The following is an 11,516-nucleotide window of genomic DNA, read 5'->3' on the forward strand; positions in this document are numbered from 1 at the left end:
GGAGGGACCCGCAGCGCGGCGGCGGGGAGCGACCACCCGCCACACCGTCCGCTTTGTGAGCGCGAGCGAGCGCCCCTACCCTTCCGACAGGGGCGCCGGGCGCGGCCCGCGGCGGCGAGGACCCGGGTGGGCTCGCGCTCCTCGTCGCTGGAGAAGTCCTGGGGCCCTTTGCTGTTTGCGCCGGCGGCGAGCGGCGGCCGGTTGCGCGCCGTGAGGTGCTGCAGGTAGAGCTGCACGTACACGTCTTTGCGCTGCTCCCCCGCCGGGAGCGTCACATTGTTGGCCACCAACTCACTCTTCAACTTCTCCTTCGTCAGGACCGAGGGGTCTTCCAGGAACTCCGGCATCTCGGCGGCGAACCCCCTGCCCCGCAGCCGTCACTCCGGTGCTCACGCTGGCGCGCTCGCTCCTCGCCTGGGGTGAGGGCTGCTGCCTCCGAGCCTCGCGGCTTCCGCTGGGGAGCAGCGCGCGGAGAAAAGAAAAGAAAAAACAAAAACGCGCACAGAAAGCAAAGCAAAAGGCGGACACAAAAGCCCCCGGCGCAGAACTGCGGACCAAGTGCAGCCCGCACCAACCCCAGCCCACACACGACAGCCAAGGAAAGCAGCCTGCTTCGCCCACGCCCCAAGAACGCGCGCCGCCATTGGCCGGCGGCCGGAGGAAGCGCGGCGCTGATTGGCCCGACGCCTCGCGCGGGTTCCATTAGCCGCGGCGCCCTGCGAGAGGCTGTGGAAACGCAGTTTAAAAGCCGCTCGGGCGGGAGCTCCGCGCCGGCCCGTTTCTGTTTCCCCTTTCTCCACCCTTCCCCTGGACGCTGATAAGGAACCAGTCGGGCTGCTTTTGTGCGCCGTTTCCTCCCCCCCACCCCCCCTCCTGTATGGAGAAGGACCTTCCTCCCCGGGTCGGGCGCCCCCGAGCTGAGCTGCGGGGACCGCGGCTGGGCCTGCCTCACTCTTGGGACAGGACCCGCGAAGAATAGCCGCAGCCCCTCCTTCCCCAGCCGCTGGCCCCGAAGGGAAGGAGCAGAAGCGAGGCGTGTGTGCGGGCACGCATCGCCCTTGATTTACTTTCGAGTAAATGTAAAACCCACGCCTTCACGTCTCGGCTTGGGAACGCTTCTTTTGTTCCTGAAACTCGGGGAAAGCCGGACCTGGACTACGGGGAACTTCAGATTGCCCTTGAATTTGTGATAAAATTGTATTGTCAAGTATCCCATTTGCTTCTGACCCTGAAGGTGGGGGCATTAATAAGTTATTACGTGCGACCAGTTAGCTGGGGTTCCGCTGTCTTTCTGTTGGGAGCCGTCTCTGAGTTACCCTCCACCTGTATCTGACCACAGTTAAAACCTGACGTGTAATGATTCAACAAAACGAAAGGAAACATTTCGGCATGCCTGAGTGGGCGACTTAAGATAAGCGAGGTGGATGGATACACACTCGGTGTTAACATGCCCGGTGACTATGAGGAGGCCGGGAAACCCTAACCACGTTACTGAATCAAATCAAAACCTGGCAGAGGCTCAGAAACGTGTTACAATTAACATATCCTCCTCAGAAATGCCATTGATGGCAAGTATCTGTATTTCTTAGGAACTTGTATATTTCACGATGCTTTCTTCCAAGAAAGGAAAGAAGCTGAGATTGGATCTAGGGTGTCTTAATCATTTACCCAGATTCTGATCTCCAAACTAGTTTATAAGCTGCTTTAAGGTGATTTTTAAACGTTTATCTGATTTCTGCATGGTTAAGTTCGAGTAGATTCAAACGCTTTCACTAAAAATGTTTCCTGTGGACTAAATCATTTTGTTCAAGAGGAGGGAGGAGACATTTCTTTTCATGAAAGGCTATTTTCCTAGAGGCAATTTTATATTTTAATTTTTTTCCTACAAACCTCAGTGTTTACATATGTTTAAGCAATAGTATTAAACTTAGTAATACTAATTAAATATTGTATTTTAATTAGCAAGCTTCACTGAATACACTGAGTGGCAAAGGACCAAGCGTTTGCAGTACTGGTAACCTCACAAACGGAATTAATGCGTGTAGGACGGTCCCGAGGTGCACGGTGCCTGCCACAGGTCAGTTACTTCTTCCAGTGTTGTTTCAAATTGTAATGGGCAGAGCAACCGAGTACTGAGCATAATCTCCGCAAGCTGTCCTGCTAAATCGTTAACCCTGCAAAGTTTGGCTCCGGCTTACCTGTACTAATAGTTTTGAAGAGGTAGGTTTTAGCTATTCTCACTGAAAAGTGTCGGAGTCACCAGGGCTAGATTTGATCTGACGGGAATGGTCTCCAAGCCGCTATGGTTTGATAATACCTGGGCAGCTGGTTGCTGACGTGGATCCTCAGAGGAGGTGGCAGGACTGACACTTAAGGATAATATTCTTCTCCCTTCATATGATGTGAGGAGAGGACAATGTGGGAGTCACAGCGCCACCTGAGAGAATCACCCGAGGGTGCTACACGGGAACTCTGTTTCCATAGGGCCTTTGCACCAGAAATTTTCCAGACAGTGTAATCTTTAGAGGCAGTAATTCATCCTATTTTTACCACAGGCAAAAAAATAAAAATAAAAAAAATTACCTGTTGTGTCTGAAAGTTGTTTTAAAATATATTTTATTGATTTTTTACAGAGAGGAAGGGAGAGGGATAGAGAGCCAGAAACATCGATGAGAGAGAAACATCGATCAGCTGCCTCCTGCACACCCCCCACTGGGGATGCGCCCGCAACCAGGGTACATGCCCTTGACCTGGGACCCATGCGTCTGCAGGCCGACACTCTATCCGCTGAGCCAAACCAGTTAGGGCTGAAAGTTGTTTTAAATAGACGTAGCACTGTGCCCTACAGGCCAGTATTAAAGATAACTCACAAAGAACTACAATCTAGATGCCTGAAGTGTTCCCTGAGCAAAAGCATCATTTTCATTCCCTGTTATTGATCATCTCACCTTTTCTTTTCCAGGGACACCGATTAACAGGTTACTTGTGGACTCTACATTTCTCAGGAGACATAGTTGATGTCATAAGCTATCAGGCAAAGAGACTGCCTTTCTACATCATCCACAAACTCGAGTTATCAAATTCAGACTTGGTATCATCCTAGGTGCATCAGTATATCCCTTGCACTACTTTTTTTTAGGGATGAACCCAGGACCCTTGTCCACGGGTTGACGCTCTAACCACATAGGCACAAAGGCCATGGACCCTCTTCCTTCTTTACTGCTATCATTTATCAACCTCTTGGCCACTCTCCCTCAGAAATTATAGACTGTTGCTCCTTGCTCTAGGTTTTCCTCACCATCTCTTTTGTCTACATTGTGTGTGAATTCAACATTCTTACAGATGACCAACACTTGGCCTCTTGGATGCTTGATCTCTCCATCTCCAAAAATTTGTTCCTCTATTCCAGTGGTTCTCAACCTCCTGGCCCTTTAAATACAGTTACTCATGTTGTGACCCAACCATAAAATTATTTTCGTTGCTACTTCATAACTGTCATGTTGCTACTGTTATGAATCATAATGTAAATATCTGATATGCAGGATGGTCTTAGGCGACCCCCTGTGAAAGGGTCGTTCGACCACCAAAGGGGTCGCGACCCACAGGTTGAGAACCACTGCTCTATTCCATCACATCCATCCACTCCAGTGTAAGAATCTGAACCTTGTCATCAATAGCTGTTTTACCTTTTAAATCTCAATTTCAAGCATGCCCGTTGTCAATTGCTATCCTTCTCCCTTTGGCTCATTTATTGTACTCTCATTGACCTAATTGAGACTTCCAATCCATTAACTCCAACACTTTCAAAAAATCTATTATCCTGCTTCTGCAATCACATAATCATGTCGAACTCATCTGACTTAGATTCCCTGATCAATTCTTGTAACCAGTCTTTTACAGACTGTTTTAACTCACTTACTCCAATGTCTCTATCTTTCTTATTTGGAAGAACCTCAACCTTGCTTGGACTGAACCCTGCTGAAACCAACTTTCTCATTGCTTACAACCAAGTAACAGATATTACTGGAGAAAATCATACAACAGGGCTGGCTGGTTTTAACTTATGATGTCAGATCTCATAGGAGCACTCAACACTGGCTGGAAAAGCTAGTAATCTGGATTAATCATTCACACCTTCACTTCTCTCCCGCAAATCACTCACATGCCTTTCCCCCACCTCTCCCCATTTTCAGCCGGTGGCCTTGTCTCATACTTGAGGAAATAGAAACCATCTATAGGGAATGCTTCAACTTCAGATGGTTAAATCTGCAATCATTTTCTCTTGCATCTTTCTTGTCTCAATGGAAGAGTTGTCCCTCTATCAGAGTGAATTCCACCACTTGAACTCTGGATCTCATACTTCTTTCTCAAGAATTTTATTCTTTCAGTCATCTCCTGTGAAATTTCTGAATTAAAAAGAAAAAGATTGGCGTTTTATTTTGTTACATTCATCCAATATAAATAAAAATTTAAAATTATCTTTTATGTTCATACTGGCATAGGTGTTGTTTTTTTAATCTTTACATGTTACAGCATTGATACCTAAAATCTTTAAAACAGTGGAAAGATATGTCTCTGTGAAGCCACAGCTTTAAAAAGAAGTTGAAACCCTGGCTGGTAGTTCAGTTGATTAGAGCATCATCCCAATACAACAAAGTTGCTTGGTTTCATCCCAGGTGTTTCTCTCTCGCTCTCTCCTAAATCAATTTAAAAAATATTTTTAATTGATGTACTTTGTGAGAAAATTCTGCCAAAACATTTTTTTTCTAAATCACTTGATAACTGCTTCCATTTTCCTTTTTGAAGTTCTTAATGCTATTAAATGTACTGCAGACTTTTTTGTTTTTTATTATCAAAACATGACATATAAAAATAACATTTTTGTTTTGCATAGGACTTAATTGTGAATTTAAGGGTGTCACCTCAAACAGAGCAGATGACGAAACACTAAAGGTCATAAAAGTCATGTTCTTTAAATTTTTTAATATGAAAGAATGTTCACGATACAGCAATAAGTGAAAAACAGACAGACAAAAAACCAGAAAAAAATAGAGAACCAATTAGGGCAGTGGTTCTCAACGTTGGCTGCACATTAGAATCACCTGGGAATCTTTTTAAAATCCTGATTGAGAACCACTGAATTAGGTTAAGATCTCAGTTCTATAATGAACTAAAGTATGTATGGATATGTGTATATTTAAAATATATACAAAAAAAGACTAAATGAATATAGACCAAAATATTTCTAGTAATTTCCTCTAGGTGTTGGGGCACAATGATTTTTATTTTTTTCCTTATGTATTTCTATATTTCCCAAGATTTTTAAAATGAATACATGATTTTATATCCATAACTACTTCTCTTTTTGAAACAGTGTGAGAAATCAGGTAATCACTTCGCTTTTCAAAATTCAGTCTGTCAGTTTTGCATTTCCAAAGGCTCCATTTTATCAGCTCATCCAGAGTATATCAGTCTTAGGTAACTGATTAAAAATAACCTCAAAAGAGAAAGCTGGCATATTAAACAGGTGAAATAAATGCTCAAAGCATTCTGTACCAGTAAATAAATCCACTTGGAAGAATAAATAACAGACTGGAATTTTTTTTCGTGAAATAAATAAAATCACATAGCTATCGTCAGGATTTGGTAATTCAAACATGGATCTGTCTATTCCACAGCCACTTTCCTCACATCATTTCTATATAATGATCGCAGACGTTTAAGTTAAAATGAAGTGTCGGATTTTAGGTCGTTTCAAAGTTATAGCAAGTCAGCAAATCGGCCATTCTAAGAAACTACAGACATCCCAGTTTTAGAATCATAGCAGTATTAGTAATGAAATGTATATACACTGCTTTACAAGTTAGTCTTTTATTTGTTCTCTTAGCAACTCTGTGAGTTAAGTAGGGCCTCCAGTCTGGCCTTCCTGTATAGGCCAGTATTTCTCAAACATTAGTTTCCATCAGAATCACCTGGAAGGTCTGGTTAAAACTCAGGTTGCTAGCCCCGTCGCCAGCAGGTCTAGGGTAGAGCCTGAAAAATTGCATTCCTTACTTTTCCCCAGGATGCAGGTCTAGAAACATCAACTCTAGGTTGTTGTTTTTTTACATTCTTTGTAAAGCCACAGCCAACCATTCCACATTCTTGAATAATAGCTCAGCATTGCCTTCAGAATAACATCTAAATTAGGATAGTACACAATGAGTGATCTGAACTGTTTACCTCTACAGCTTTCTCTCTTTCTTCCTCGCCAGCCATACTGGAGAACTAGCGGTTCGCCAACAAAGCTGTATTAGTTTGCCAGGGCTGCCATAACAAAATGATTAACAATGTAATACAACCTGCTGGGACTACTTCACAAGAGTATGATTTTGTACAAATAGATAACATGCTCTGTTCAAGCTAAGATCAAGTATTGTTGCATGCAGATAATACGCTGTATATGCAAAGGTTGCTAGGGGGAGAAAGAATGTAAGTTTTGTTACAGACTAAGTTGTGTCCCCCTAAAATCCATCGGTTGAAGTCCTAAACCCCAGTACCTCAATATGGGACTGTATTTGGAAATGAGGCCTTTTTAAGAGGTGATGAAGTTAAAATGAGGCAATTAGAGTGGGCCCTAATCCAATCTGACTGGTGTCGTTATAAAAGGATGTAGTAGTACAGGGAAAGACGTGTGAGGATACAGTGAAAAGGTGGCCATCTATAAGCCGAAACAGGTTTCAGAAGAATCCAACCCTGCTGTCACCTTGATCTTGGACTTCTAAGCCTCCAGAACTGTGAGAAAATAAATTTCTATTGTTTAAGCTATTCATTCTGTGGTATTTTGCTACAGCAGCCCTTGAAAACTAATTTCAACCTCTATTTTTGTAGTTGAAGAAATCAGATCCCAGGAATATAAAGCAATAAGAGCTTGACTTAAGAAGGCATTAAAATATGTCCATTGGGTAAATAAATGCCTTAAAAATCACATAGCAAACTTTTCATTATTTTTCAAGAGCTTCCATTATAAGGCCTTCTTGAACTACTCATGGCAGAGTTAATGTCCCTATTTTAGCACCATCACACCACTCTGTTTATGCTACTTTCATGGCACTTATCCCAAAGTATTTCATGGTATTTGGTTACTTAACATATTTGTCTACTGCTGGTCAAAATAAACACAAACCCATTTTCACTCAGTGTTTTAGCACAGTATCAGGCACATCATATTTGGCGGTCCATAAATATCTGTTGAAATGGATGATCTAATCTCAATCCAACCAAATAGGGGAAGGAAGAACTAACTACACAAAGTGAAAATACAGGGTCCAGCTCTACTGCTATATTAGGTTGAATCCTAAGAAATTAATATTTGGTATTTTCAAAACATTAAACAAAAAAAGTCAGGGAGTTTTATGAAACATATTAAATAAAAATCTAAAAATATTCATTTCTCATAGCCCTGCTATTTACTTTTTGTACAACAAATATTTGACACAAGCCTGTAAGGAACTGTGTAGTACTAAAAGTTCTGAAGCTTACGAAAGTGAATGAGTAATACAGTAGTTGAAAGTGGCTATCTGACTTGGCACCACTCATATGAAAACATGGTGCACTGATGTATCATTAAATTCAACAGTTTATTTCCACCTTTATTATAAACATTTAGTGATGAGGGGGATCTGGAGTCAAGTCACCTGGGTTGTTATCTTGGGTGACCCTTGTTAGGTCACTCACTATTCCTGTGTCACAGTTTCATCTGTAAAAGTGGGGTATTAATCGCATGTTTAAGGTTGTTTACAGTGTCTGCACGCGGACTAAACCATGTAAACTATTATAATACTAAAAGTTAGAAGTACTTTTCTTCTTGTTTTCAAAAGGCAAACGCGTCTAAGACCATCTTTGGAAAACCATCTAGCACAGTATATTGTACCGTGGACTGATATGCCCACTAAAACACCCTTATTTTTACACATTATGTATGTTAAATGACAGAAAACTCACTTTCAAAGGCGAAACAGTACAAAAATCATGAGCCCTTCTACGATCTATACTGAGTCTTGTCTCCTTGCAGAGTAAGGATTACTAGGATAACGTTTGAACGAGGAAGATTTCATTCTAAAAGGTAAAGGGCATTTTCAAAAAATGGCGGGAAGACATCTAGGTTTATAAGAAGCCAGTGGTTGAGGAAGCACCAAAAAGAAAAATGCCATGACCCCGACGTGATTCGAACACGCAGCCTTCTGATCTGGAGTCAGACGCGCTACCGTTGCGCCACGAGGTCCTGCTGGGCTGTGGCTCGCGCAGTTTCTTAGGACTCCGGTAACATGGCGTCTCTTTTGTACACCCCCGCGGTGCCTGCAGTTTTTCCCCTGCCCCTCCGTTACGTGTCGGTCGAAGCCCAGGTCGGAGGTGGAGACTGATACCTTTACCACCAAGAGCTTCCTGACAGCTACCCCCCTACCTAGGTGGGGACGGGACTAGCGGAGGCCGGAGAAAGGAGTTTCCGTTTAGCCCAGTCCCCACGTTCAGAGGAAATCCGTCCTTCCTCTTCAGTCAGCGATTTCCGTTCTTACCCGCCCCGTTAGGGGCGGAGACTCCGCCCTCTCTCTCTCCCCTCCCCCCACGGGGCCCGCGAGCCGAGGTCGTGACCTTCCTCCGTTGTAATTTGGCGGGGCGCCACTGCGCACGCGCACGCCTTTGCCAGCCAGCGGCTGGGAGCAAGCCCAGAGGTCCGCCTGGGCGTTTCCTCCCCTCTCTTCTTCCTTTGCCAACAATATAAAGCGTTTGCTCTCAGTGTAGGCACTTATTTCATGGTGAGACTTAAGCTTAAAAGTCATCATTTAGAAAAGACACACAAACAAATTAACAAAAAATGAGCCTGTTGTATTTGTCAGCAATGTCGCGCAGTTGAATTACAAGGAAAATAGGGAGCGGAGGGGATAAAAATCGTCATTTAGAAAAGATACAATTACCAAACAATTAGCATATTGTTGGAATTACAAGGAAAAGACGGGAGAAAAGGGAATTAGTAAAAAGCTCCGATCTCCCCGTCGGGGAATTGAACCCCGGTCTCCCGCGTGACAGGCGGGGATACTAACCACTATACTAACGAGGAGCTGTTGCTGCTGGCTCTCCCAGGTTCCTCTTTAAAGCTTGTCAAGCTTTTCCCCCGCCCTCTTCTCGTTTATCTCCCCTTCCGCCCGCAACCCGGAAGTGTCAAAACGCAGTTACTCCTCTGCTAATTATTCTTTCTCAGTACTTTGGACTCTTCGGGGAAAAGAGTTAATAAATGGGCGCGAATAAATGAAACAAAATGCGCTTCCAATTTTAGGGGTGGTGTATTGTTGAAAGTAGTTTTCCGGGTTCTTAATGTTCTCCGGATAATTTAGGCTGCAGGCAGGAGGTTTTTGTTTTAAATAGTGAGCAAGAATATATGAATTGAAGCAGAGCTTTACTTTCTCACATTTACATTCTCATTCTGAAGTCGAAGTTCAAGGATATCATATGGTTGTCAAATGTCCGGGTTGTCACACAGTCCAATGCCTCTTCAGTTTGTAAGCTTTTGGGACACAAAAGGGCTCACGCATTTGGCCAGCTGAAGCCGAATGGAATTTTATTAGCCGATTTTTCCTGCATTTGGGGCCCTTATGCGTGTACAGTTATTTGAAAATGACAAAAAAACACGTAAATTGTTAATATAATAGATTTAAATAATTCACAAGAATATGCCATTGATTAAATACAGAGTTAGAATAATTTGTATCATCTTGAGCCTTTTCATAAACAGTATCAAGTCTCTTGCCAGGGGGACCAGGAGGGCCTCATGTACATATAAAGATTTCACATTATCTCTAAATAAGCGAATTTAAAGTTACAAACTGAGATAGTTGAAAGTTTTCATTATGGAAAAACTTTTGTGTCCTAAGTAAGTCATTCCTTGTAGTGTACTATGAACTATATTAGTTTGAGAGACCATAGGTTACATGCTATTTTCCATCAAATGAATGAGATTGTTTGCTGAAGACATTAAAATAGGGAAAAATTTGAGAGCACTTTGGCATTATTTTTCACTCTTAAAATTAAATACCCCAAAAGTCTCAATAAAACTCAGTGTCTTGGAGTTTTCTTCTGTTTCTGATCCTCCAATAACTTGTGAGTTCCAAAGTCACTATAATAACTATGCTGATGTCCTCCTCCTGGTAAGATTGAAGAGACTTGAAGAGACTTGCTCCAGCTTTCTCAGTTGTCAAAGCCACAGGGGAGGGGGAACCTAGGCTTCCTGAACTGCCTGTGTGTCCCTGTCCCCCCAACCCCCTCCCAAGTGCCTCGCTTTGGTAGAGGAGGCTTAGGCTTAAATTTTTTTCCCCTTCAGAAGAGACTACACCCTTTCCACCTAGGCTCAGGTGAAGCTATGTCCGTGTTCCTGCATGTGTTGTTACTGCGCTTCTTTATTCCTCGCTAGGGAAATGAAGAAGCAGCCTGAGTCAGCAGAAGTCCTGGAGCAGGGAACTCAGCACCTGCTGTCCATTTTCCTAAAATGGAAAGGAAAAGAGAGTAATTAACCCGAACAGGGTAAGGGAGCTGAGAGATTCCTCACTGTCAGCTCTGGGAGAGAGTAAAGGTTAAAATCTGACTGGCAGTACAGAAAGCACAGAACTCTCGTTGGAAGTAAATAGCATGATGGCAACTGATGTTGAAAGTTTCAAATCATCCCCACCTAAAACTGTATGGCTTATCACAGCTTGCAAAATCATTCACATTCATTTTATTTTCTCAACAACCAGTTAAGCCTGAAAAGGAGTGAAAATTAAGTGAAGTCAATCCGGCTTCTCCCATTATTTCAAACCAGTTAAACCTGCAAGTGAGGACAAGCGTTTCATTTCTATTTTACAGATGGATAAAGAGATTCATACAGGTAGGAAGTGGACAGAGGCCAGGAACCACTCAAGCTGTATACATACAGGATGTCCCCCAAACTAAAATAATGTATACAAGATTTGAATGATTATAAAGTCAGGGTTTATTAACATACCGTTCATTTTCAAAATTTAGAAGAATCTACAGAAATGAGTACATTTTGTTATTGTTGTTAATGCCTGTTTTCAAATTGATGACTGTTCTGGTCCAGGCAGTGCTGATAACTCGAAGCAATGGAATAGCAAATACCAAGAATCATTTCGTTCGGTATTTGTGTGCTTTTAATTCATCGACAGTCACCAGTTTTGTACTGTAAACTTTATCTTTTATGTATCCCCATAAAAAAGTCTAGTGGCACTTAAGGATAAATTTTCTGTGTTCAAAGCTTAATCTGGCTTCACCCATTATTTCAAACCAGTTAAACCTGAAAAGGAGTGAAAATTAAGTGAGTTATCAGCTGCTAAAGTGTGTATACATTTTTTGGGGCACTTTACATATATTTATGTATATATATATGTAATATGTGCTATGGAGAGAAAATTTTATTAGCTGTGTCAACATATGTCATATTTTTCTGTATAATATATATATTTAAAAATATACTTTTATGATTCAGG

The 11,516-nt window shown here is 42.5% G+C and overlaps 1 protein-coding gene and 2 non-coding genes across 5 annotated transcripts in view; all 3 read right to left on the bottom strand.

Annotated features, from left to right (window-relative positions):
• The window catches only part of TMPO (thymopoietin), a 33,830-nt gene extending 33,246 nt beyond the window's left edge, over positions 1–584 (bottom strand). Inside the window, exon 1 of one of the 3 annotated variants that reach the window (XM_006084114.3) lies at positions 89–575. In XM_006084114.3, the coding sequence (XP_006084176.1) occupies positions 89–347 (259 nt within the window). In that variant the 5' untranslated portion in view covers positions 348–575. Of the gene's footprint in view, positions 1–88 lie in introns of all 3 variants that reach the window. The other 2 variants (XM_006084112.3, XM_006084111.3) reach the window with 2 other exon arrangements.
• A 7,607-nt stretch (positions 585–8,191) lies between these two features.
• TRNAW-CCA lies at positions 8,192–8,263 on the bottom strand. The gene has a single exon. It is a non-coding gene; the product is annotated as a tRNA-Trp (tRNA).
• Positions 8,264–9,025: 762 nt separating this feature from the next.
• Positions 9,026–9,097, bottom strand: TRNAD-GUC. The gene has a single exon. It is a non-coding gene; the product is annotated as a tRNA-Asp (tRNA).
• Between the last annotated feature and the right edge of the window lie 2,419 nt (positions 9,098–11,516).

The sequence above is a fragment of the Myotis lucifugus genome, unplaced genomic scaffold (assembly GCF_000147115.1).
Source record: "Myotis lucifugus unplaced genomic scaffold, Myoluc2.0 scaffold_10, whole genome shotgun sequence".
In the NCBI taxonomy this organism is placed as follows: Eukaryota; Metazoa; Chordata; class Mammalia; order Chiroptera; family Vespertilionidae; genus Myotis; species Myotis lucifugus.